Source organism: Felis catus, chromosome B3, assembly GCF_018350175.1.
Source record: "Felis catus isolate Fca126 chromosome B3, F.catus_Fca126_mat1.0, whole genome shotgun sequence".
Lineage (NCBI taxonomy): Eukaryota > Metazoa > Chordata > Mammalia > Carnivora > Felidae > Felis > Felis catus.
This window is the reverse complement of record NC_058373.1, coordinates 1,696,726-1,723,983: the sequence shown is the minus strand read 5'-3', so window position 1 is coordinate 1,723,983 and position 27,258 is coordinate 1,696,726. Positions and strand designations below refer to the sequence as shown.

The following is a 27,258-nucleotide window of genomic DNA, read 5'->3' as shown; positions in this document are numbered from 1 at the left end:
TTCCTAATCAAGGTCACGGGCTTCCGAGCTCCAGTTAAACCAACAGGAAGGCCGGCGAGCACGGGTTCTGGAGGGAAAGACGTGCCTCTCAACCCACGCAGCTGTGTGCCTCCGGGCACGGTACCGTCCTCAGCCTCCGTCTCTCCACACGGGTTTTTCCGGTGGGATTTTGTGACGCTGAATGAGCTCTTGCGTGTGGACACTCAGGAAGGGCTTGGCATACAGTTGGCGCCCCATAGATGCAGCTATTGTCACCATCGACCACGGAATGGGCCGGACTCATGGAAGCAGAGTACCCGCCTCCCTCCTCACCTTCCCCATCCTCAGTCACTTAAGGATGAGGATCAACTTCAAAGGCGGACCCGGCAAGACTGTCGTGAGTTGAAGGGACCCGTAGAGAAAGCGTTGTTCTTACCCTGGTGGCTCACGGGCACGTAACACGTTTCTGCCCCGTCACCTGCCAGGGGTTCCCGCCTCCCGTTACCGGCCAGGCCACGTGGGAAGCAGAGCCTTGGTGGGTGGGGCTACCCTACGGAGGGGAGACGGGGCTGGCGGCCAGGCCCCTACCGCCAGGCTCTGGGTCCTCCGGGTCACAGTCATGGCAAGGCCATAGCCTCCTCACACGTGCGAGGTCAGGCACCAGGACGACAGGAAAGGGCAGGTGAGATCCTGTGGCCACAGGGCGGAAGTCACCCCCGTCTGCCCCTTTTCTCGTCCTTTTTCGGAACCTCGCTCCCCTGACCTGACACAGCCCGGCCCCACCAGAGCAGACGGCTCTGTCTCTAGTCACGCCTTTCGCTCCCGCCCCTGCGGCCCCACGCCCACGACCTCTTCCTGTCAAGCGCCCCGTCCCCGGCTCTCCGGGTGCGCTCTGGGCCCCCCCCCCCATGGCCCCGCACCACTGGGGATTCAGGCCACGCTCTGCGGGCTCCTCAGAGTCTCCCTTGCTTCAGTCCCGCCCACATTCTCCCACGGCCACCTCACCTTGCCTGTCCCACGCCCACCACCCTGGACCAAGTCCTTCCAGACCCACCGGCCCATGTGTCCTGCAAAAGCGTTCGGGGTCAGGGACGCAAAAAGCCTCTGTTCATTCCAGAGTCGAGCAAACTGAAGCTTGCAGCGTTTGAGGACCTGCCTCTGACGGGCGCACAGGCCAGGGCTGAGAGTGGGACACGGGCCTTCCCGTTGACACAGGGGTTTGTAAACTTGGTAAAACACTATCCCGCCAACCACTCCGTGTGCGAGCTCTTCATCACGGATGGAAAGCACGGCTTTGGGGCCCGGCCAACCTGTGCCAGGCCCCGGCTCTGCCTCTGAGCGGTGGCCGGACCCTTTGCGAGCCACGACGCCCTCGTCTACACAGCAGGGACCAACACTAGCGGCCTCTCCCCCGGCTAGAATGAGGAGGAAGCGCGAAAACGGGCAGAGAGCTGGCAGCCGGCGGTGATGACGCCGCGATTATCACCACGACCGCTCCCGGGCTGCCACTGTGATGGTATCGCCACCACTCCCTGGCATGGCGGCATGTGGCTTACATGGACACGGACCCACGTCTGCACACTAAGCCCAGGGTGTTCTCGGAGAGATGCCTCACTGAGGTTTACGGGAAACGCAAAAGCAAAGGAGACAGAGATGGACAAACACTGCCGCGAAGAAAGGAGTACAACTTCCTGGTTCCACCCACCCCTCAACCTTTAACCCCTTTCCCCGCGCAGCTTGTGTCACCCCGGTGACGGTGACTTCATCCCCTCCCCAAGTGACTCCGTGAGGACGCGCGGGCCCACGGACGGGCCACGGACGGTACCTGCTCCGTCAGGAACGACGGCTTGTAGGCGCCGTCTGTGGACTTGTTCCCTGTGCCCCTCATGGACTTCATGTGCGACACGGCCATGCGGAGGATGGTCAGCTTGTCCGGCTTCCGGGCCAGCGCGCTGCACGTGGGCACCATGTCCGACAGCTCCGTGATGTACTGGGTCATCTTGTTCCTCCGCCGCCGCTCGATCTCGCTGTGGTTCTCTCTTCCCGAGAGCGCGACAACAGGGCGGGGGAAAGACAAGCGTCAGACCAGCGGTCGCCGTCTAACAGGACCGAGCGGCGCGTCCGCTAACACCGACCCGGAACGGCTGCTGCTTCAAACACAGACCCCTTGCGGCCCTCCGGGGGTTGGGGCACAGGCTTCCGCAGGGCCCCGTCTCACCTCCAAGGGCGTCCTGAGCCCTTGTCATTGTTCCCACGCACCCGACTAGTTTCCACTAAGCACAGAGAATGGAGACCTGATCCCTCAGCCGCGGGAAGCAAAGCCAACGTGTGCGCGCGCCTGAATCTGCACGTGGGTGCACGCCCGCTGCTCGGAGCTGTGCTCCACGTGGATGTGTGTCTCCTGCGGCCCTACAGTGAGAAGCACCGTGTGGCCTCGCCATCCCCAGGGCCACAGAGGGACGAGACCGTGGACAAACCTCTCCTGTAGGCCCGGCAGGGTTTCTACGGCCCAGGATAGGACAGGTGCGCTCCAGGCTTATTAAACAGCGAATGGACCATTGGTTAAAAAGAACTGTGAGGGGTTGCTGGAATCGGTCTCCATGATGCATGCAGAGAAAACCCAGCAGAAGGGATGGCTGGGCGCTCCCACCTCGGGATTATTACCTTTAGGGTGAAGTAGAGTAACAGCCCAGCGCCACCTGGGCCCGGGACCCCCCACCTGGGCCCGGGACCCCCCCAACCTGGGCCCGGCACCGTGCACCTGTCACGGGAGGCAGGATGGGACGCACCTGGCCCCAGGCCCCCCCCACCTGGGCCCGGCACCATGCACCTGTCACGGGAGGCAGGATGGGGGGCGCTGGCCCCGGGACCCTCCCCACCTGTGCTGGCAGCATGCACCTGTCACGGGAGGCGGGATGGGACACACCTGGCCCCAGGACCCCCCCAACCTGTGCCCGGCACTGTGCACCTGTCACGGGAGGCAGGATGGGGGAGGGGTGCTGGCCCCGGGACTCTGGGAAAGGCTGGGTGAGCTTGCTCAGGGTGGTATCCTCGCCCCACCCCCTACCCCCCAGGCCAGCCTGCACCTTGTCAAAGCAGACAGGTGGGGAGACGGTGTGCAGAGAATGCTGTCTGGGGCTGCCAAAGGGGGTACGACATCGGGCAGGAACTCTGGCCGCTCAGGGACAGCAGCTGTGATGCAGGATGCAGCCTGTCCCCACCCACGCCTGCACTCCTGATGGGAACCCTGGATGAGCTTCTCTCCCGTCTCCTGCCCAAAGGCACTCCTAACGGCAGACGCGCACCCTCCTCCTGACAGCAGGAAGGGAGGCTGTATCTTGCTGGGCGTTCAGGGAACACCCTTCCTGCCCCGGCCAGCCCTTCCTGGGCAGCAGGGCAGAACGTCTGGAGAGCCGAGGAAGCCTAAGAAAAGCCACTCTGTGCAGCCCCATAATGAGGCTGGGGCTGGCCAGGCCCTCTGGGGGATCCGCAGAGGCACATCCAGCTGGGAACCCTCCCTGGCGTCCGAGGCTTCTCCAGAAGGGGAAGGGACGCTCCTTCCCTGGGAAGCGGGCAGGTGCCCTGCCCCCCAGAGCCATACAAGGCAGATTCTGCCAGGCAAAAGGCAGCCACACGTCCAGGCTGAAGATAAGGTCCCCATGAAGCACAGAGAGGTGGGGACTGAGAAGGCCGACCCTCCCAAGAAGGGGCCAGGCCCAGCCTCTGGTCATCCCTGTCCCTGGCAGGACACACAGCCTCCCCGTGTACATAGCACCTTCTGGCTCGCCAAGGCCTCGACAGCCACATCGGGCCCTCCCCACACCCTCTGTGGCAGAGGGGCCCATGGCTCAGAGGTACTGACTTAGCAGGAACTGAGCCAGGCCTCCCCAGTGCGCTCACCAGTCCCGGATCCAGAGCCGGAACGCCCCTGCCTTGACAGGCGTCATGGGGGAGGAAATGCCCGGGACACAGCTCGGGACTACATGTGACCCCAGAAATGATTTCCTCCCTGCTCCCCACAAAGTCCCACTGTTCTCCGGACACTGTCACCGCAAGTCATGGTTAATTCATCTCTGCAGGACGGAAACGGAGGAGGGGGGCAGCCGAACAAGGTAAGAAGGACATCAAAACCACATCAATCACGCGGGCACCAAACATCTCACACGAAGGGAAGACCGGCCCACGTGGGCCTGATGTTAGAGACCCTGCTCCCCAGAAAACAGATCTCATTCCGAAGCGTTTTAACCCAGATCCTAACCCCAAACCGCTGAGTCTGCAAGAACCCCCAACTCAACGCCCTGGTCACCCTGTGGCCCTGCCGAGGTCCGCCCCGCTTATCTGGGTCGTGAGCTCCAAGGACGCCGAGGCGTAGAGTGTCGGGAAAGTCTGGAAACGTCCACCTTGGGTCTTTGCTCTGGAGCCAGGAAGGCTCAGCTGGACTTCTCCCTGCCGTAAAGAGTGCTCCCGGGGCCAATGCACGTGTCCCACACCGGGCGGCAGGTCGGCGGGTGGAGGGGAACCCCTCCTCCTTCCTGGCCACCCTCTCTGCGTCAGGAGGGCGAGGAGTGTCCTCCCACCTGGAAACACACTGCCCGGCTTCCCAAGGATGCGCAGGCAAAGGGTTCTGGGAACCAACCGCCCTCCGCTTTCTCCGCCGGGGAAGGTCTCTGCAGGACACATCTGCCACACGGATTTTTCCCCGGACCAACGGGGTTTTAGTCGTCATACGTATAAATGAGACAGGTGGCAAATTCACAGGGAAAGACGAGAACTAAAGCATCATCACCACCTATCAAACCACAAACATGCTCTTGAGCGTAAATACCGCACAGAAATCACGAGGAAAGTATCAGAACAGGTGCAATGAAGGATAAAAGGCAGACTCAGTGGAAACTTTCCTCTCACGAATAGCTTTCCTTTTAGATAATGCTAGAGGTTCCTCGGCGAGGCTCCTACAGCTACAAGCAGTGGCTGGGGACCAGTGCAGCCGGGTGCCCTACGCGTCCCAGGAAAAAGACACGTCAGAGACGGGGCTGAGGCCCCACCCCTTAGACCCATTTGTTGAAGGGGGAGAGAGCCTCGTAAAGCCTCCAGGGGGGGTTGATTCCAGGCTTGCAGGACGCCCCACGCACTGTGGCCGGGTTCACAGAACAGGTGTGAGAAGGCCGGCAAGGTCTCTGGGATGTTTAGAGCCGGGGTCCAGAGTGAGTCCGAATACGGCAGAAAACCAGGTTGGTAACATGCAGGGGCAGGAATGAAAAGTTGGGAGGGAAGTTGTAAATCGAACGTCAAAAGGGTTTGACTTGGCCACGTTTCCCTTCCTTTCTTTTCATGAACCAGTATGCATGGGCACACGTGTGTGCACACACACACACGTGCAAATCACGCGAAGAGCACCGCGTCTAGGTCCGACGGTTGATGGCGGCTCCGGGGTGTCAGGTGTCCCTGCAGCGACATTCGAGCCAGCACCCACTGCTGGTGGCCGAGCCCGGCCGCAGGCACACGCGGAAAGGAACCCCGGACCCACCAGAAAATGCACCACGGGGCAGCGGCGGGGGTGGGGGAGGAAGAGGCATGGGGAGGAGGCTTGGGGTTGCAGGCCCTGCTGGGGGCGGGGACAGGACAGGTGCTCACCTCCCAGGACCACCTGGCCTGTGTGGGCCAGGACCACCCACACAGGCGGGGGGTGGGGACAGGACTCGCGGTGGCCTCCCGGAAAGAGGGCCTGCCCCACTCCCGGCTGCCGGGGAGACTCATGTTTGCAGAAACGCTTTCTGGAGCGTGATCGGTTCCCCCGGGTCCCTGACTGACATGGGAGCTCCCGGGACAGCTGTGCGGTCAGGCTCTGTGCTCTCGACAGAGGCTGTCCTCCCCAGACCCGGCCCTGGAAGCAAGGTCACTCTGCACCCCTGCTTCTCTTGCCTCTTTGGCAAAAATCGCGCCTCCTGTGACGTTCAGGCCTCCCGTCTCTATCGCCCTCGAGGCCCGAGTCACGGTCACCCATCGGCTGCACATGCAGACACGGCATGGTGTGGGGCCCAATGGCACGTAGCCCACCTCCTGTCCCCTCCCCCTCCCGGAGGCCGCGGCCAGCCCCTCCCACGGCTGCACCCCCACCGTTGGAACACAGCCCCCCCCCCGCCCGCATCAGCTCTCAGGTGCCCGTGGAACCTGCACCGTTCTTCCAATGCACGCCCAGCCTGCCCTGCCTCCGGCCCCCTCATTGTCCGGGGGCCGGCAGAGGCGACACGGCGTGCCCGAGACAAGTCTGGGGTGACCCGGGCTGGATCCCACGGATGCCAACAGAGAAGGGGGCGGAAAACCTTAGAGCCCACTCCACACCGCAGACCTCAGACCGAGGAGGCTCCGTCCTGAGAATGGAGACTTGGTCCTCATCCGTCCCGGCCCTGGCCCCACCCCACCCCCTCCGAGCCGGGCCCCTGCCCCCTCTTCGTGCACCTGCCTCACCCCTGACCCTGCATCCGTGGCAAATCCGCATCCTCCTACCCAAACAGCTGGCTGTCCCTCTAAGAAAACGGCATGACTTACCTCCTATGTGACAGTGACCATAGTTCCCAAATAAGAAACTGAGACATGAGGTCTGATGATGGGTTTGATTTTCGGACCACCCTGGAGAAAGCCTGGGAAAGCTGGCTGAGCAAACATCAGGGGCCGGAAGCCGCGGCTCAGCACCCTGGCCGGATTCTGAGTCACAAATCTGCACTGGGTGCGGGGTGGCACCTGGCCACCCTCTCTTCCAGGGCCTCCCTGGGGGGCTTCTCCCGGCTGACCGTGAGCAGAGGGGCGGGACGCCGAGAGACCCCAGGTGTGCCGCGCACACGGCCGCCAGGGGCCACCCGGAGCGGCCTCTCCAGCCCGCTCCGCACGGCACCCTGGCCGCTGGCCGCGTGAGGGCTGGGGATGGTCTCTGCCGGCTGGCCCAGCTCCGAGCGGCTGGGATGCACCCACCGGCTGCCCGGTCCGTGGACCACCCCTCACCCCGTGACACAGTGGTGCGGCCCCGACTCCTGCTGAAACACGTCCCATCTTTCCCCCTCGTTTCTCAAGTGTGGAAGGAAGGACACGGCCCGCAGAGGCCTCGCTGTGAACTCTGGCCGTGGAAAAACTGACTTGCGGACGGGCGGGCTGATGAGATAGCTGCCCAGAATCTAAGGTTTGTTCTTAAAGATGGGCCTTCATACAATGAGCTCTTTGTAGCCTGGCCTGTGATTTCATCCCTGACTCAGATCCTCAATGTCAGGCAAATGTCACTCGGTACCTCTCCTCCTCTCTGTCCTGAGGCCCCGGGGATCATGGTCTCCTGAGCTCGACACGGTGTGCCATGTCGTCTCAAGGGGGATTCTGACCGGAGAAACCCGGGGGGCGAGGGAGGGGGTCGCTGTCTCCTTATGAAGGGAGGCTGGGTAAGGCGCCCGTGGACCAGGACAGGGAGCCATGTGCCCTTACGTCCAAGGGCTACTCCCATTTCGGGAACAAAGCACTCCCTGCAATTAAAGCTGTTCCCTAGGGGCGCCTGGGGGGCTCAGTCGGTTAAGCGTCCGACTTCAGCTCAGGTCATGATCTCCCAGTTCGTGGGTTCGAGCCCTGCGTCGGGCTCTGTGCTGACGGCTCGGAGCCTGGAGCCTGCTTCCGATTCTGCGTCTCCCTCGCTCTCTGCCCCTCGCCCAGTTGTGCTCTGTCTCTGTCTCTCAAAAATAAATAAACGTTAAAAAATTTTTTTTCTAAATGTAAAGCTTTTCCCAAGAAACAAGTGGGCGTCCAAGCTGGAGCTCTGTCCACACCGAGGGAAAACACTACATGCTTCTGTGACTCAAACTCACGTCTTGTTTCAATTAGAAACCTCCGGGGTCATTAGAGAGCACAGTATTCTCCGTCTCCTCTCTGTGGTCTCCCCCGGAGCCACATTGAGGACGGGAGGACCAGGTTGGGGAGGACAGTGCCTCCAGGAGGTATGTTTACTATGTGCAGACGCCAGGAGGCCCCGAATAGTAACGGGACGTGTGTTCCTCTCCATTTGGGGTGACATGTGCTCAATTCACAGCCACGATGTGGGCGAAAAGAACCGTGCCCGAAAATAACTGCTCTGGGGGCCAGCAAACGGGGGAGGTCAGTGGGCCTGGGGCTCCCCACGGACATCATCCTTCTAAAAACCTAGAAAAGATCACCAAGGCCGTCAACGTAAACTGTGGAGTGCAGACGCCAGAGGAAGGCACCCGTCACCCGGGGCCGGGTTTCAAGTCCTTCCACAAGCGAGAATCAGGGATGGGGCAGGCAGTTTCGCCAAGAGGATCGAGCGATCCGTGCCTCTCTCTCCACACAGCCAAACCGCCTAGTGTAACGCACACAAAACAACGCAAAAAAAGAGAGGAAAAAGAAAAGACAAAGAGGGACGGGCCGAGGGGCTGCGCCTGCCTTACCCTTCCTGTACGCGATAGTTGACCGCCTGCATTCGCGGCCCCGCCCTTCCGGGAGGCGGTCTGCACCCAGGACGGCCCCTGAGCCCCGTTAACCACGCTGTCAACGTGCCCGGTGAGGAACACGGCCCCCAGGACCTCACAGTGCCGCGTCCCGGCCACCCGCTGCCTTCCTTTCCCCTTCTTGTCCATGCTAGGAGAGGCCGAATCTTTTCTCTAAACCTGAGCTCTAGGTCTTTTAAAAAGGAGTCCAGGGGCCTGTGTGGCTGGGTTCAGTCCGTTAAGCGTCCGACTCTGGGTTTCGGCCCAGGTCATCATCTCACGGTTGTGAGATCAAGACCCACATCGGGCTCAGTGCTGACAGCGTGGACCCTGCTTGGGATCCTCTCTCTCTGCCCCTCCCCCACACGTGTGTGCTTTCTCGTTCTCAAAAATAGACTTTAAAAATATTTTTAAGAAGAGATTTAAAAAGGAGCCCGTAACGCTCGGCAATCGTTGTTTAAAGAGCTAACTGCACTTTTGAGACCAACAATCCTGCCCCGGTGACCGGACTCCACGATCTGGCCGGCGTGCGGGCAGGGCTACCTCCAGCTGCCTGTCACTGGGTCAAACACGGGCCCGGGATGAGGGACAAGCAAGGGGCCCGACTACAGGCAACGGCTTGTCCAGCGACAACAGCCACTCCCTCCCTGGGTGTCCCAGTACGGTGACGGTCGGCTGTGGCTTCTTGGAATCCGAGGGGCATAAGGCAAACTCACCTGGAAAATTTGCTGGGTCCTTCTCCGTCTTCGTCGTCAAAGTCCAGCCTGAAAAGTCAAGAGCACGAGGAGACTCATTACAGGCAGGACACATCACTGGCGACCCGAGCTGCTGGCACCGAGGGGGCTCCGTGCAGGGGGACAAATGCCCCACCCTCCCAAGCCCCAGCTGTTGGGTAAACGCTTGGATGCGGTCAGTCAACGGGTTCGGTACAGGAAAGGGCAAAAGGAAGGGCGTGCGTATATGCGCCATTCGTTACGTGGTCGGGGACTTGTGCAAAGGGGCCCCCACGGGCCGCCAGCGGCTGGCAAATGCTGCCCTGCAAAGGTCCACGGTGCCTGATGTCACCCTCCCCCCCCCGCAGCTCTGGGGCACCTGCTCCCCGCCACGTGGTTTGTTCCACAACTGCATCCTGCACTGCTCCCTGGCATATCATCGGCAGGCCACAAACGCCCCAGGGGCCCTAAGACAGGAAGCTTTAAGGACGCTAAAGGGACCCGCACAGGCCGTGCTGCCTGAGAACGTGGCCGCTCTGGAGGAGTCCGAGTGAAAGGGGCGTTGAAGGCCGCTATCCCCTAAGGTCCAAACCCAAACAAACGCATGCAGAGGAGAAACCTGGGGACTGAGCTGCTCAAAGAACTTGTCTGCCTGTTGAAACCCACCGAATCCTCAGGACCCCACCTCCCTGGGCCTCTCCGTACACACATAAAACAGTCCTGATAGGCATTCGTTTAACTGATATCCCAAACTCCCCTGAGAACACCAATCCCCTCCGACAGCAATTAACGCAGCTCCTCAAGATGCTGGGGCAGTTAATTCGGATGAACTGTGCCCAGAATCTCCCGGGAGCAAAATGAGAAATCGTATGGATGTCCCGGCCGTTCGGGCCGAGGGGGGCTCCTTGGGGAAAGCCTGAGCCACTGCACTGCCCACCCCGTTCCCAGTGGGACTGAGGGGCCAGTGAGGTGCGGTCCCGTGGGCTCCACGCAGAGGACGGCCAGCCGCCCGGCCGCCGGTGCCGAGAAGCCCCCGCTGGAGCCGCTGGGCCCGGGGGCGGAAGGTGGGCCGGCCTCGTGGAGAACACGATCCCCCACCTCCAGCCCCAGGTGGGCAGCGGTGACTCAGGGAAGGTACAGGACGCCCCGGCCACCAGGGAAGGCCAGGTGCACAGGCAGGGCCATCCCCAGGCACGCGCGCACACACACATGCGCACACACACACACACGCACGAGAGAGGCCCCTCATGAGATAAATCGTATTCTCTGGCTTCGGGGTAACTTGGGGGACTCTGGGACTGGACTTAGGGCAAGGGACTATTTTCTTCTTAAAACGGGATCATTTGGTTGTTTTCGATTTGTTTTCCGTGCGGTGTGGCCAGAGTCCTAATCTGCTGCCCTGATGATGGGATCCAATGCCGGTTTGGAATCCCTTACGTCCAGATGCCCGGGCCACACTAGCTGCCGGGGACAGAACAGAAGGCGCGAGGCAAGAGGAGGGACACGGCAGTGACGACAAACACCCCCAGGCACGAAGGGCAGGCGCGGCGGGGAAGAAAAGTGCTGAGGAAGGGAAGGGAGAGTTGAAGGGCCACGTACGCACCACTGCAGAGACAGACCTGCAGCCCCCTGTGACGCCTGGGTGCCAGGCGCCAGCCACAGGCTCGCCTGCGTGGTGGGCAAATGGGGGCCGAACGCGTGGCTCTCCAAATGGCGCAAAGCCATTGCTACGCCGCACCGTCACGAAGCCAGCTCCCCACCCTCACCAGGAACTACATCCGGAGAGCCACCAAAAATGCCGCCACCAAATCCCCCCCACCGTCCTCTGCGGAGCCACAGCGCGACGCTGCCCCCTAGCGCTCCCCGCGGGACAGTGCAACTGAGCGGTCCGCACAAAGATGACCTAAGCCCCCGACTGCAAGAGACTCTGTGTCAAGGAAAAGACGCTGCATTTTCAAAATTTTCAGAATTCCTGAGGATTTAGGTAAGCACTTGGCCAAAACCTGCAGCGAGTGTGAGATGCTCTGTTATCTGCACGATGCCGGTCAGGGCACGCCGACAGGAGTGTGAGAATCGGGCTCCCGCAAGACGCCGTGCGTTCGTCAGCCCCCCCTCCTCGTGTCTGGGGTGACAAGACATCACGACCTTCCTGGGCTGAGAGGGCTCCCAGGACGCCGGGCGCCAGTGCTAACACTGGGGGCGTCCCGGGCCAGCCAGGACGCTTGGTCACCCTGGTTTTCGTGAAGACAGCTCCGATCTCTACGGGGACCTCGCTGGCGCAGACAGACGGGGACGTGAGCCATCCGGGCGGGGTACGTGGTCCCCGCTGGGGCCGGGTCGGCTGTGGCTCCCGCGAGAGAGCCAGGGGACGGGGAAGGGACGGCCCTGCTCTGGAGCCAGAGTTCCCTGGGGTCAGCGGGAGCTCGGGAACCAGGGTTTGTCCGCAGACGATTAGAGACCACGAAACGGTGCCTCCCCTCTTGTGCACACGTGACCACACGTGTGCAGCGATGAGATTAGGTAACTCGGAAAAGCACGATACGGGGCTGAGCCCAGCAGATAAATCGGTGCACAGACAACGGGCCAAACCCTCAGGACAAGTCACCTGACCGCACGGGCCTCCCTGCTCAGCAGCACAGGAAACCTAGCTCCTGGGGACGCGGCCACAACCAGGACGCTGCCTTTGGGTCTCTGTCACCCCTTCACACCCCGACTTTAAACACGACAATCACGAGGCTTATTTCCTCTGCTGTAAAAGCTCTAAGTCAATCACGCTTGGCTTTGTGTCTTCCAAGTGCCTCTGTCACGAAGCCTCTGGACAACAACGGAGAGAACCTAAACGGGACTTCTGAGTCCTACCGAGTTCACTTTCAAGAATTCGGTACAAAACGCTGGGCTGAAAACGCACTGCCTCGCTTTCCTGCCAACGAGCAAGAACTCGTACCTCAGTACGAGGCCAGGAAAGGCTGCTCTGGGCACGCGAGTAGTTAAGAGCCGGCCGTGTGCGGCCCCGGGACAGACCGAGTCGCGACCATGACGCGTCCGCAAAGCTGAGTCGGCGGACGGAGCCCGCCCGGGCTCTGCAGGAGAGGGGGCAGCAGGGGAGGACGCTGGGCCAGCCCGAGGCCCCCGCCCACGACCAGAAGTGTGCCCCCCCACCATGGCCCTGAGATCGGGGTGGGGGGATCTCGGCAAAGATGAACAAAGTGACTCGCTTCAGCGCGCCCCCCCCCCCCCCACATGTGGAATCACTTTGCAAAGAATCTGAAACTCCTGAACCTTCACCTTGTGTCCCGGCGGCCAGCGGGGCGCTCGGCTTGCCCGCAGCTCCCGGGGAAGGCTGCCGGGGCAGGGCGAGGACATCCAAGCCCCGAGGGTCCTCGGGGACGGGCCAGGCAGGCGGCCAGGCGGGTCCAAGGCCTGCGAGGGGCCGGCTCTGCGGGGACGGCCACGCTTCCTCCACCAGAAAGCCCCGGACAGGGGCGGAGGGTGGGCAGAGGGCCCCCCCCCCGTTGCCGCTTCCTTTCCCCGTCACCCGGGCCCCTTCTCCCTTCTCCCTCCCCCCCTGCCTGTGGCTCCCAGCGCACCCCCACATTCCGTGGATAAAGGCGTCTGTCCTGGGACAGAAGCAGGGCCCTGCCGTGGGGTCACCTGCGTGCTGATGAGCGTGACCTCCATCACGCTCTCCTTTGAGTTTGTCTCAGGGTTGAGGCTGCGGCCAGAGTGTTCGCAAGAGTAGAGCAGGGGCCTCGATCACACAGCTTCAGCACCGGTGAAAACGCCAGGTGTGAGAAGCTCTCTGGACGGAGCCCTGTGGGAATGGACACTTCCTTGCTTGGACACAGGGGCCGAGTCCCCAAGTCACTGGAGTTTTAGCAGAAGGAGCCGGGGTGTGCTCGCTCCCCACCCCCCCCCCACCATGACGGGAAGAAGGAAGCCGGCACCTTCCTCACGAGAGAGGACCGCGGAGGACAGGCCTCCTGATCTGTAGCAAAGGGCTCATGCCTTGTCCACAGGCGGCCAGTGGTCAGTACCATAGCCCCTCCTGAACCTCTACTTTCTTTTTTTTTTAATTTTTTTTAACTTTTTTTTTTTTTTTGAGAGAGACAGACAGAGCTTGAGCAGGAGAGGGGCAGAGAAAGAGAGGGAGACCCAGAATCCGAAGCAGGCTCCAGGCTCCAAGCTGTCAGCACAGAGCCCGACACGGGGCTCAAACTCACAAACCGCAAGATCATGACCTGAGCTGAAGTCGGACACTCAACCGACCGAGGCCCCCAGGCGCCCCTCCTTTCTCTTCCTGACATTGGACGTGCTGGGCAGGGGTGGTGCCGACCTCCAGGACGTGCTGTGTGTGGTCTGCTCGGGAAGGGAAGCTGGGGCAACTTCTGCAGAGGAGACACTGACCACAACCCAACTGCCAGCCAGGGCCGGAAGCACAAGTCAGGGTCCAGATGTGGGCTGTGGGCCCATGTGGCCCAGCCCCGAGCGGGACGGGAAGGGGGGCAGGACTCCCGGAGGTTCAGCACCAGCCCCGGGTACCGAGGGGCTGATCACCCTGCAAACCACGGGCTGGGCCTGACCATCTGGCCTCTTGTTAGAAAGGACGAGGCCAGCCATGGGGCTCCGTCTCCAAGGGACGGAAGTGAGGGAGCCACACGTTTGAAATAATTTCAGGGACGTCTGGGTGACTCATTGGGTTAAGTGTCCGACAGGCACAGGTCATGATCTCGCCATTCCGGAGTTCAAAGCCCCGCGTCGGGCTCTGCGCCGACGGCTCGGAGCCTGGAGCCTGCTTTGGATTCTGCGTCTCCCTCTCTCTCCGCCCCTCCCCTGCTCATGCTCTGTCTCTCTCTCTCTCTCTCTCTCTCCCTCTCTCAAAAATAAACCAACATTAAAAACATTTTTTTAATGATTTCAGGGCGCCTGGGTGGCTCAGTGGGTTGAGCATCTGCCTCTTGGTTTCAGCTCAGTCCTGATCTCAACGATTCGTGGGTCTGAGCCCCGTGTCAGGCTCTGCACTGATGGGGCGGAGACTGCTTGGGATGCTCTCTCTCCGTCTCTCTGCCCCTCCCCTCCTGGTGAGCTCTCTCTCTCAAAATAAATAAACATAAAAAAAATAATAAAGTAAGTTCAAAACACCTGGACTCTATTAAAAAACAAGTTGGTTGAGGGGTGGACGGACCCGCACCCCTGCAGTGGCACGGCGGGGCCTCAGCCTCACCCCACGGCCGGTGTGGGGGTTCTGCTCCAGCACCCACTCTGCTCACCACGGTCCTGCCATGAGGACCGGCCCCGTGGCTGTGGGGTCACTGCACCTGCACGCTGCGAGCGGCCGGGCATCGCGGGACAGCTGGGGCGGGCCCTGCGCTCGGCCTCTCGGCCTCTGCAACCCCCCCCGACACACTTGGAAATCTCGGCCCCTCGCGTAAGGGCCACGCGGCGCACCGTGACAGACTGATGTCCGTCAGGAGGAAGTCATCAGCCATTTCGCCGGGGACAACACTGACTTGATGGGCAAAGGGCAGACGGGGTGTGAAAACGTCCGTCCCATGTTCCCTGCAGGGATTGCTGTCAGCTGGCTCGTTCTTTAGACTGCGTCTGGGACCACAGGCGCTACGCTCATGACGAGATGTGGTTTTCCGTCCCCCCAGTTCAAGGGCCATGTCCGCCCGGCACCCCCCGCCCCCAGCCCTGGCCCGCACCCCTTCAGCAGCGTCATTAGCAGCACAGACAATGCAAACGCCTGGCCTTCAGCTGCCGGGCTGTAGCCAAGGTTTCGAAAGGAATTCCTACAAATTCCTGCACAGGACAGAGCAGAGGCAGAGCACCAGGGGGGTCCTCGCCACCCGCCCGGAGCTCAGGCCCGCAGCCTGCCCCCACCCCCGGCTGGCGTGCGGAGGCAGGGGGACGGAGGGGCGCCCCCTCCCAGAGATGGCCTGACCAGGGCCCAGGGGGCCGCGACCCACCTCCCCATCACAAGGACAAGCAAACAGAAGGTCCCAGCTGGGTGCAAATCACGCGCAGAGTTGGGGATCTTGCAAAATCTAAACAGCATGCAAACCGCTGAGCTTTGATTCTCCGGAGGGGGAGAGACACTATTGCCCTAACGGATCGAGAGCGTTGCCCAACAAGTATTAAGCCGGATTCCTGGAAACGCTGAGGGTGCTTACCCGGAACGCCGCTTTCCTCCACGGGCGGGCATGGCTCCCGCCATCCTCACCTGTCCCGTGGCCGCCATGGGGGCAACAGGCAATGTCACCGATCCAGGGATGTCTGAAGCCATTTCTGGAATGCAGACAAGAGAGGTTCTGTCAATGCCTCGAAAGGAATGAGCAAGAAAGTCACCCAGCAGTACCAGAAGAAGCCTCTAGGGGGTGCCCTTACGCAGAGCCAGGTGGTGAAAGAGGGCACAGATCTGCAGCTTTCATAGGGACACCTGGAGGGACACCTGGAGGCAGGGAAGACTTCCAGGGACGCAGCAGCGTGGCCAAAACCTGAGGGGAACGAGCACCACAGAAAGCAAAACCGCTCGCATGCAGCACACCCACCGAGAGGCAGGAGTCAGCCCCCGCGGCCCCTGCCACCTGGGCGTTCGTCCTCAGGGGCAAAGACTGTTCCCCATCCTGAATTTGGACTCAGAACCCTGGATATAGAGCCCTGCATGGCCCCGCCACTCACCACGGGGACATTGAGGCCCAGGGAGCCTCAAAGCATCACCACAGGCCACAGGATGAGCCAGTGACAGGGCCCGTCCGATGCCCCAGCTCTCACGGGATCACGTTCCCCAGGATGAGCATTAACGTAACGAACAAGAAGGTCTGAAAGATCCACCAGCTGGTGAATGAACAAGGAAGATGTGGAATCTACGGTGGAGTATTCCTCGGCGATCAAAAAGAATGAGGTTTTGCCAGTCGCAACAACGTGGCTGGAACTACAGGGAACTATGCCAAGCGAAATTAGTCAGAGAAAGACCAATATCACAGGACTTCACTCCTTTGTGGAATCTGAGACACACAACAGATGAACACAGGGGAAAGGAAGGAAAAATAAGATGAAAACAGAGAGGGAGGGGCGCCTGGGTGGCTCAGTCGGTTGAGCGTCCGACTTCGGCTCAGGTCACGATCTCGCGGTCCGTGAGTTCCAGCCCCGCGTCGGGCTCTGTGCTGACGGCTCCGAGCCTGGAGCCTGCTTCGGATTCTGTGTCTCCCTCTCTCTCTGTCCCTCCCCCATTTGCGCTCTGTCTCTCTCTGCCTTTCAAAAATGAATAAATGTTAAAAAAAAAAATTAAAAAAAAAACAACAACAGGGAGACAAACCCTAAGAGACTCAAATACAGAGAACAAAGTGGGGGTTGATGGAGGAGTGGGTGGGGGGATGGGCATGGGGGATGGGCATTGGGGAGGGCGCTTGCTGGGATGAGCCCTGGGTGCTGTATGGAGGCGACGAATCCCTGGGGTCTGCCCCTGAAGTCATTATTACACAACATGTCAACCGACCTGAGTTTAAGTAAGGACATTTTTCAAAACGAGAAGGTCTGGCATGACCTTTCCTGTACGTCACTCTCCCAACACCTCACTCCTAATGAGCGGGAGACTTCCACAAGCGGGTTGAGGCCATCTCGGACATTCCCAATTTCAGGGAAACCACACGGCTGAACGGCTTCTCCTTCCTACTCTGTAGAGGGTTCCTGAACTCAGGCACAGTGCTAAACTCCAAAGTAAATATTCAAGGGTCCTCTCTGACTCTGCTCACTGTTCCGGAGACTGGGCCCCACACTTGCCCGGCCCGGCTCCTATCCTGGTCAGGAGGGAAGCCACGGGCTTCCCAGATGTGCTTCGAGAAGACAGGTCGGGATAAATACGGGAATTGGGGCCCTTGTCAGCGGAGAACGGGCACCCGGGGTCCGGAGGTGCTCAGATGGGGCGGGTTCCCGCGCCCCGCCTCCTTCCAGAAACCAGGCAGGCGTCCGACAGCTGCCCCACATTACTTCCAAAGACATCGAGTTTCATAAACACATTCTAAGGTCAACTCAAACGACTGTGCTCCAAACTTCTGAAGGAGAATTTTAGAATACTCACAAACAAAACCTTACTTAGCTGCTGGGCTCTGATCACAGAAATCCGAGAGCTGTCACAGTTGCTGGGTTTTTTTAAACGAAGGTACACACTGGGGGGGAAGTACTCTGGGGGGGGAAAACCCCTTTCTTAAGGTAATGCTCTCCCCTGTCAACAATTACTGTACTGGATTGGTGACAGCTGGACAGCGTGAACAGGAATGACCTTGTCACCACAGCTGCTTCTGATAAGAAAGCCGTCCTCTTTCTGAAAGGGGGACTGAAACATATGAAGTCCGTGAAGGCCCCATAACGGAAGGCGAAATCCCTCTGCCAGCGCAAATACGGGTGAAAACGAAAGTCGCCACTTCCCAAAACAAACCGCACAGAGTCAGTCCCCTCAGATTCTCCGAGAAAACGTTTTCCACGGTTAAGCAAGCTAGGAAAAGCCACATACCATTCGCCCTCCTTGGAGCGTCCTTTATTTTATTGTTTTTTTAGATTTTGTAACATTTATTTATTTTTGAGAGAGAGAGAGAGAGAGAGAGAAAGCATGAGCGGGGGAGGGGCAGAGAGAGAGGGAGACACAGAATCCGAAACAGGCTCCAGGCCCCGAGCCGTCAGCACAGAGCCCAACGCGGGGCTCGAAGTCACGAACCACGAGATCATGACCTGAGCCGAAGTCGGATGCTTAATCGACTGAGCCACCCAGGCGCCCCTGAGTGTCCTCTGAAAACATACTGAGAAGTCCTGTATCAGGAAGTCTGACTTTGATTAGAGCAGTATGTCATGAAAAGGGGGTAAACGGAAGGCAATGTGTAGTTAGGACAAAATGATACTCCTCCTATTTTTTATGGGAAGACAAAAATACTGGTTGTTCTTGTAATACAAGTTACAGAAAGCAAAGGTCCCCAAAACCTAAGGGGCTCCCGCTGTCCAATCCTTTCCTCAGATGAATGAGGGGAGCAAGGAGAAAGAGACTGGCTGCTTTGCACGAGTGCCCAGGCTTGGCCAGGGCAGGGCAGGCCCCGTCTCCACGGCACGTCGACACCCTGTCTGCCCCACTGGACGCTATGCACGGGTGGACCTCCTCTGCCTCCATCGGACCCCACTGAGCACACCCCCGAGCCCTCCGAGCCTGTGTGGGACACCGGGCGCGAGCCGACAGGGGGACGAAGATGTTAGAGCTTTGGGGCACCCGGGTGGCTCAGTCGGTTAAGCAACCGACTTCGGCTCAGGTCGTGATCTCTCGTTTCGTGAGTTCGAGCCCCGCGTCGCGCCCTGTGCTGACAGCCGGGAGCCTGGAATCTGCTTCGGATTCTGTGTCTCCCTCTCTCTCTGCCCCTGCCACCCCCCCACGCTCTGTCTCTCTCTGCCTCTGAAAAATGAATAAACCTTAACAAAAAATAAAAACAAATAAATACACTTAAAAAGAAGACATAAACATGGCCAAATGAAACACACAGACGCTAACAAAACCGGGAGTCATTTTCTTACTGTAAGGAATGAAGTTACTTCTAGGATTTTAGGTGCTGGGCCACAAAGGGGGGTACGGCCATACAGAGGGCCCTCCCGATCGCTCGGCGGCCCCCGCTCACGACAGTTCACCGAGTGATGTGGGAGCAAAGGGCTGTGAGGGGGGAGCTCTTCTCCAGGGCCGACTTCATGCCTCCCTGCACAGCACCACCACTGCAGGTGGGGTCAGCAGACAGGCCCCGAGTGTGCCTCCACCCCTGTGCCGTCCCTGACCTCCCCGACCTCCGCCCTGCCCGTGCCCCCACGGGGCTTCACACACGGGCACACGCGGGAACACCGCCCTGACCCCAAGGTGGACACGGCCCTCCGGCAGCATCCCCGAGCGGGTGCACAGACATGGCCCCACACCCCTGCGCGAGGGCGGAGGCAGGCCAGCGGGGCCGGGGAGTCCTGGACCCCAGGCCCTTGGCGGCCCCAGCAGACGCTGGAAGGGGAGGCAAGGTCACGGTCCTCACCCGGACTTTCCCACGTAGTTGGGGCTGACCACACGAGAAAGGAGAAGAGTCTAGTGCGGCACAGAAACACGAACGGTTTTACTGACAGATCACGTAGCAAAATTCAAACCCACGGGACAAACAAATGAGGGACTTTCAACCGTACAAGGGACAGTCTGTCACGTGGTAAAGTAGTCTCCTGTCCCTTGTGGGTCACCCTGAGGCCTCGGGGCCTCCCGTGCAGCCCTCGGCACTCAGGCCTTTGTCCCCGTGCCCCCACCAGAGAGCTGCCCCCGCCTCGCCCACCTGGAGCTCTCTCCCCCGGGGCTTCGAGGTGCCAGACGCCCCTCCCACTCACAGGCCCCGCCTCCTGGGTCTCCCTGCTCCCCTCCACCTCTCCTCTCCCCAGGGCGTCTCCTCCAGGCGCTTGGCCATGATCCCAAATGCACCATCGGGGCCTGCTGTTACCCCTAAAGGTCTCTCCAACCTCTGGGTTCCGCTGCAGGCCTGCCTCAGGCCCCCCTCCGCTGGCCTCCTGCACCTACTCTCCCCCCCACGCATCGTCACGGGGGCCAGATCTGCCAAGACCAGCCTCGCTCATATCCTCCGGCGGCTTCTGTCCGCTCCCAGCACAAATGTGGAGCTCCCTGCCACATCCAGCCAGTCCCCGTGTGGTCAGGCTGCCACCCACCCGTCTTGCGCTCTGGTCACACTGCCTGCTCTCTGTTTGTTGAACACGGCGTGCTCCCTCCCACCTCAGGGCCTTTGCACACGCTATGTCCTGTGGCAAGAACGCTCTCCTCTCTCTTCACCAAGCTAACTCCTAACAGTCATTCAGCTCAGCTCAAACATTACTTCTGCAGGAAGCTTGTCCCTGGCCGGTCCCTTCCCCGGCCTGGGCCCGGTCCCCTGTGGTTCATTCTTACCACACCTGTGCTGCTCCTGCTGCGAAGCAAGGAAGGTCACGGCCGTCCAGGTGGACGATGGCAGGGCCTGACTGATGCAGCTGCGAAGAGGGCGTTCAGGAGGGAAGAGATGATGTCAACGCCCCAAAATACTCCATGTGTCACCGTCAGCACCCAGAAAGGGAAGATTCTAAAAAGCCTCGATCACCTGATCCTCCCACACGGAGACTATGGGGCAAAAAATTTCCGGAGGAGGAAGGAAAGTATGGTTGGGCCGGATGCGCATTTGCATCTGTGCACGCCACACACCTGACACACGGGGCTTCCGCGGCCGGGCGGGGCGCGAGCTCAGACCTCCCTCCGGCCTCTTACCCCGAGGGCCGTGTGCCAGCTCGGGGTCCTGGGCGCAGGCCTGGATTCCCCATCGCGCGACTCGGTTTCTCCACCTGTGCTCCAACCGGGAAATGGGATTAACCCTGCTTCCTTTTGCAGAGGCCGCTGTAAGAAAACGGGGCCCCGTCGCGATCGCGAACGGCATTCGCGAAGCTCTGCTTTTGCGCCGGGAGCCTGGCAGAGGCTGGGTGGTCAGAGACGAGAGGACCCCTCCTGCCTCTGGTGGAGACGGGGCTGGGCAGAGCCCTCGCGAGGGCCGCGGGCTGCGCAGGTGGCCTGGCGGCACGTTGTGGGAATGCCCACGAGGGCCCAGGAAGGCTTCCTGGAGGAGGCCACACCTATGCCATCCTGGCCGTGGAAACGCTCTGGGAGAAATGAAGCAGGACGTACGGGGTGCCCTCTTCCGAAATGTATTCCTCTGACTGCTGCAGAGCTGTTGACCGGATCCGCCCGGCCCGGCCCTTGGGGGGCGTGCCCCCTGGCTCCCGTGCCCTGGAAGGTCCCCACCTCCTGCGACATCAACACTCCTCCCCCACCTCAAAGGCGGCCCTGGTGCACGGACCTGGGCGCGGGGTCCGGGGTCATAACCGACGGCAAATGCACAAACAGGCAGAATGATCTCAGTCTGACTCCAAACGCAGACGCCCCCCACCCCCCACCCCCCGCCCCGGGAAGCACCGACTCCCGTCACACACACACACACACACACACACACACACACACACGGGCAAAATGACCGCCTGCCTCGCGCAAAGTTGCAATGAGCTTCTCGGCTCGTTTTAACATCAGTACGAGCTAAGGGCTCTGAGAGCCTCGCCACCACCCAGAGAACAGAGCTGGCTCGTGATGTAGCATCTAGCTCAAGACCGGCTCCCATTTCAGACGCAGACATATTGTGCCGGCACAGGCAGCGAGGACGCGGGGAGAAGGGAGCCCGGGGGGCATCACGGACACCGGCGGCACGAGGAAGTGAGAAAACACCCCGGGACCCCCCCCACCCCCACCCCCACCCCCACCCCGCTATTTCATGGAAATCGCAATAAGGAAAATATCCCTTGATCTTCATTCACAACATGGGGAGAAAAATTAATTACGTGCAAACTTTCACGAGACAACAACATGATGTCTTCACGACAATTGCAAGGATCGGAAGACCGGAAGGGGTCTCTCCGGGGGTCGGGGGTGCACAGAGGCAGCTGATGGGCAAAGAAAAATGTCCTCCCCAGCAGCCATGTCTCTCAGAGCAAGTCCTTTCACGGAAATCACACCCGATATCACAGCCCTACCTTTTCAGAGGGATTAAACAAAGATCTTTCTTCCTGGTGTCCAACACCTTCTTGGGAGAATCTGTTATCCGTGTAGAAGTGCCAGGAGCCGCTGGGAGGAAATGAACGGCATTTGTATTCCACTCAGAAAATGTCATCACAGATCTGTTTACCTAAACTGTGGACCATGATTCAGCCGTGAAAACTGTCTTGCATACTGATCAATTTATTTGCAGCAAAATTTCTAACATTAACTGCTTAGGTTCTGAAAATTCGGCGACTTGGATTTCTCATGCAGCCACAATATGCATTGAAAGCGTCTAGATTATTATTAACGCGTCCCGGGGGGGGGGGGGGAGATCAGAAAGGATTCCTCCAGACCTGAGAGCAAGGGAGGGTCCCTTCCACTTCTGGAAGGAAGGCAGGACGCTCGATTCCCAAAGGCCCTCCGTGGGGTGGGATTTTTATAGCTCAACGTACAGAAAAGTCATCAGACCGAGAGCCCGGGGCCTCGGACCCCAGGTCCTGGCTACGTTTTAAGCAGCCCCGTGTCCTCTGTAAGGCAGGCTCATCCCACAGGCAGGCTGGGTCCCCGCAGCAGGGCGGAGGTGGTGGACGCGGGCGAGGCCAGGCCCTGCCTCCACCAGCCGGTGCCTCCAGCCTGGGCACGGGCCTCGGGGCATCGCCGTGTGCCTGAGCTCGCCCTCCCCGCCCCCACCGCCGGCAGGCGGGTTTTGGCTTTGGAGAACCAGAGTTGGTGCAAGGTGGCCTGGAAGAAGGGCGGGGAGACTTCCATCGAGATGATGACTCCGGAGCAGGACGTTGAGGGCAAGCTCCACGCTCAGCCCGGGCCCCCCCTCGGGGCTAGCCACGAGGGGACCCCCACCCGGCCTCTGTGTCACGCTCGGGGCAAACCCAACGGCCGAGGGACCGCCATCGGTGCTACAAATAGGGCGTGCTGTGTGAGCCTGTCACCCGAGCTTTCATATGTAAAGTGCGTTCTAGACGAACTAAGCTGAAGATCTCGTGTGCGGGATTCGTCCTCTCGATCAGACAATTCACAAATATAGTGCGTTGTTGCAGGAGTCAACGTGTGATCGTCCACGGCCATATGGTGAAGCCCATTCATTTTACACGCGGCACCAACGACTGAGAACTTCCAAATGCTTACACGTAAAAGGAAACGTGGGCGGTAACAGCAACACTGAGGGAGCGTGTTCGCTAACACCTGAAGCAAGGCCTCTCCGTCCTCTTTGAAAAGGGGCGGGAACAGATCCGTAAGTGAAACTCCAAAGCAGGCGAAAGGCCATTACCACAGTGCATGGTGACCAGCACCTTTGTGGGTCTGTCCGGTATTCGGGCCTTGGTGATAACAAACGACTAGGAGCATTTATCAAAACGTTTATTTCTGTTTAGGCCACGTATCTTTCAAGAAAAAGTCGTATTTGGACGCTTTCCCATCTTTTTAAGGATGAAGTGATACCCAACTGGGTCACCTTTGCCACCTCAAAAATGCACAAGGCGGGGAGGGCTTCAAAATCAGACATACCAGGGACACCTGGGGGGGCTCAGGAGGTTAAGCATCTGACTTCAGCTCTGGTCATGACCTTGCGGTCCGTGAGTTCGAGCCCCGTGTCAGGCTCTGTGCTGACAGCTCGGAGCCTGGAGCCTGCTTTCGAATCTGTGTCTTCCCCTCTCTCTGTCCCACGCCCACTCGCGTTCTGTCTCTCTCTCTCTCAAATATAAACACTAAATTTTTTTTTTAATTTAATTTTGTTTAATTTACATCCAAATTAGTTAGCATATAGTGCAACAATGATTTCAGGAGTAGATTCCTTACTGCCCCTTCCCCATTTAGCCCAACACTAAAAATTCTTTTAACAAATCAGACACGCCAAGACAATCTAAACAGCTCGTCGTCCGTCCAGACACAGCTAAGAAAACAAAGGGTCCGAGGAAAAGCAGCAGACGTTCGGGAACATCGAGCCCCCAGCACAGCACCTCTCCGCCAGCCCCCGCTGCAAACGGACGTGTTCAGTCCCATGAGCTGCAACGCCAGGCGGCCGGGCAGCCTGGCCACAGACGGAGCCTGGACAGCCCGCTGGGGGCCGCTGTCACACGGGTCCGAAATGACAGCACAGTAATGACCCGTTTTTGTTAAGATGTCAGGTCTCCATTCAGGAAGGATCAGCTTCAGCCAGAATCACAACCAAACAGCCACCCTGCGTGACGTGCGCCGATTCCCTCCGCGCACCTCCGGTGGGTGTGCGAGCAGAGACCGTGTGTGTCCGTGGGTCTTAAGGCAAGCCCCCTGGTTGGGGGAGCACAGCCAACACCCACACGGGACTCTCATCCCCCACCTACCACTTCCTAGGGTATCTCGGGTGTGAACCCTCAGAATACAGAGCTCTCATGATCAGCATACAGTGCACGGGATTCCACGGAAAGTGGGCAAGCAGACCCAGGACGCCGGACTCCACGGCAGCCGCTGGGAGCTCGGACAGAGCTTGGGGAGTGGACAGAAGCTCTCCGTGAAATCCTGAAATCTGGGCCTTATGCAGCCTAGCCTGGAGGGAGGGGAGAGGAGGAGAGACAAGGGGAAGGTGTGAGGGAGGGCTGCGGAGGGGATGGTAGGGCAGGGAGGGGTGGGAGGAGGAGGGGAAGGGAGGGGTAGGAAAGGGAGGGGGGACAAAGGGAAGGGGTGAGGGAGGGTTGGGCGGGGATGGTAGGGCAGGGAGGGGTGGGAGGAGGAGGGGGGATGAGAGGGGTAGGGAAGGGAGGGGGGACAAAGGGAAGGGGTGAGGGAGGGCTGGGGAGGGGATGGAGGGACAAGGAATGGGTGGGAGGAGGAGAGAGGGGAGGTGTAGGGAGGAGGGGGAAGGGGTGAGGAGGGCAGGGCAAAGAAGGGGTGGGAGAGGGGAGGGGAGACAAAGGGAAGGGACGAGGGAGGGCTGGGGAAGGGAGGGGTGGGGAGGGTTGACCAGGGGAAGGGGTGAGGGAAGGCAGGGGAGGAGATGGCAGGGAAGGGGTAGGGAGGGGAGATGTCGGCGGGGAAGGGGTGGGAGAGGGCAGGGTGGGGCCCACCCCGAGAGGAGGTGTCTTCGGAGCCCCACGAGGCTGCCCGGCACCGCAGGCTCCTTGGCCCTCCCGCAGGGCGGTGAGGCAGCGTCGTTATCCTGGCCTCCCCGGTGGGATAACGGTTATCGCACGCAGTTAGCGCATCGGACTGGCGCCCAGTGAACAACCTGAGATACACAGGAAAGTGCACGTGACGGGAGACAAGGCTGCACGAGAGCAAAGAAGACAAGACAGGACGTGAGACACGAAGGTGAGGCTCCAGCGAAGACACGCGGGGAGTCGGTTACTGGAGGCGGGAGGCCAGGCCACCGGCCCACAGGCGGGACAAGGGGTCACAGCGGCCACGACACGCGGTCCCTCCCGGCAGCGACCCCGCACCTGGCCTGGCCATCCCGGCTTCTCAGCGCCGGCGGGGGACGGGACCGAAGGCCTCCACGGAGAGGGGCCGGCTGCTCCTCCTGGCCGTGAACTCGTCAGTGCGCCTCAGCGGGAACCCAGCGCCTGCAGGATCCGGGTGCAGCGCGAGGCCCCGGACGCACAGACAGGAAGGACGGAGCCACCGAGGCCGGGGAAGGAGCAGCAAGCGGCCCAGGACGAGAGCGGCAGGTGCAGCCGCCGGGCCCCGGCCGACCGCAGCCCGAGCCGCAGCACGCGTGGAGGGGCCGCGGGCGCTGGAGGCGGGGAGCTGGCGGGTCGTGTGAGCCGTTTACCCAGGAACCAACAGAGTCAGACGGGGTCTCCTAGATCCTGTGGCCTCACCTCTGTCATCCAAACAGGGACGCCTCCGGGGGACAGCGGGACAGACGCTCAAGCGGACAGCAGCCCGCACGCAGGATGGTGGTCGGTCTCCAACAAGGGGGCCGTGTCCCCGGAGCCAGGACCCCTCTAAACCACGAGTAAACCGCCGCCACGTTTAGGCTCCCCAAGCCACCCAGCGGCCGAGACCGCCCGCTCAACCCTACGTTGGTGGCACCGGGATGCGGACACGTGGCCGGACGAGGTGAAAGCCCATCATGTGGCCACGACGTGCCACTCGCCGGTCACCGAGCCCCGAGGAAAGGTGAGGTCCCGGAGGGCGCAGTGTTTATTCCCGTATCTCGCGGCGTCACAACGTCCTTCAGTGGCGGCCGTGTTTCCCTTGTGGCCGCATCTGGGAAAACTGGGCCCCAGAACGGAGCTCTGATCGCCACACCCCTGCTCCAGCGTGCTTCTCCCACCGGCTGCGGTCCGCACGTTCGCGGCCCCCAAGACTCCTGGGTCCCCTCTAATCCCCTGTGGGACGGGACCAGGGGGGGATTTGGGCACGAGGGTGGAGCCTTCACTGGGATGAGTGCCCTTTTAAGCAGAGGCAGGAGACCTCGCTTCCCTCTCTCTGCCCCCAGTCACGTGAAGATACGTCCACAGGCGAGCCCTCACCAGACATGCGGCCGGCACCTTGACCTTGGACTTCCCGCCTCCAGGACTGGCAGAAGTAAGTGTCTGAGGGTTGAGCAGCCCAGTGTGTGGCACCCTCGTCACTACAGTCGCTCGAGTAGACTGAGACCGAGTCCCCGGGACACAGCGCCTGCGGTAAGACGGGGGGCCCCCACTGCGGTGGGCTCAGCCAGGCTGCATGAGGCATCGAGCCAGGACCGGGAGCCCACGCGGGGGTGGGGGTGGGCTCTAACCGGAGGGGGCTGGGCAGTCATGGGGGGGGGCAGAGGAAAGGACCAGACAGGGTGCAGGCGGATGGAGATCATTCATTCCCTGGTGTCCACATGCCAAGTGTGGGAGCTGGGAGGTGCTGGCCCTCTGACACAGGTGCTACATGAATGAATGAATGAATGAGTGAATGAGTGAAGTAATGAATGAGTGAATGAATGGGTGAGTGAATGAATGGGTGAGTGAATCGGTGAATGAATGAGTGAATGAATGAATGAATGGGTGAGTGAGTGAATGGATGAATGAGGGAATGAGTGAATGAGTCAATGGGTGAGTGAATGAGTGAATGAATGTGTGAATGAATGAATGAATGAGTGAATGATGAATGGATGGGTGAGTGGATGAATGGATGGGTGAATGAATGGATGGGTGAGTGAATGAACGGATGGGTGAGTGAATGAATGGATGGGTGAGTGAATGAATAAGTGAATGAGTGAATGAATGGGTGAGTGAATGAATGGGTGAGTGAATGAATGAATGAATGGGTGAGTGAATGAATGAGTGGGTGAGTGAATGAATGAGTGGGTGAGTGAATGAATGGGTGAGTGAATGAATGAATGAATGCATGAGTGAACGAATGGACTCCAAGTGTGGGTGCTACCTGACGAGGCACATCCAGGTTTGCAATTATTCACACACAAAATCAGTGCCAAGCCATCAACCGCAGTGTCAAAACCTCCTCGGGAGCCCACGAGCCACCCACGTCTGCCCCGGTAATGGCCTTG

At 60.1% G+C, this 27,258-nt stretch overlaps 1 protein-coding gene across 8 annotated transcripts in view; it reads right to left on the bottom strand.

Annotated features, from left to right (window-relative positions):
• Positions 1-27,258, bottom strand: part of ARNT2 (aryl hydrocarbon receptor nuclear translocator 2) — a 147,475-nt gene that overhangs the window by 96,340 nt on the left and 23,877 nt on the right. For 5 of the 8 annotated variants that reach the window (XM_023254804.2, XM_023254803.2, XM_019831777.3 and 2 more), the window contains exons 2-4: positions 15,340-15,454; positions 9,173-9,220; positions 1,805-2,018 (exon numbers count right to left, since the gene is read on the bottom strand). In XM_023254804.2, the coding sequence (XP_023110572.1) occupies positions 1,805-2,018; positions 9,173-9,220; positions 15,340-15,454 (377 nt within the window). Of the gene's footprint in view, positions 1-1,804; positions 2,019-9,172; positions 9,221-15,339; positions 15,455-20,117; positions 20,219-21,775; positions 21,905-27,258 lie in introns of those variants that run through there. The other 3 variants (XM_003986745.6, XM_006932194.5, XM_019831776.3) reach the window with 3 other exon arrangements.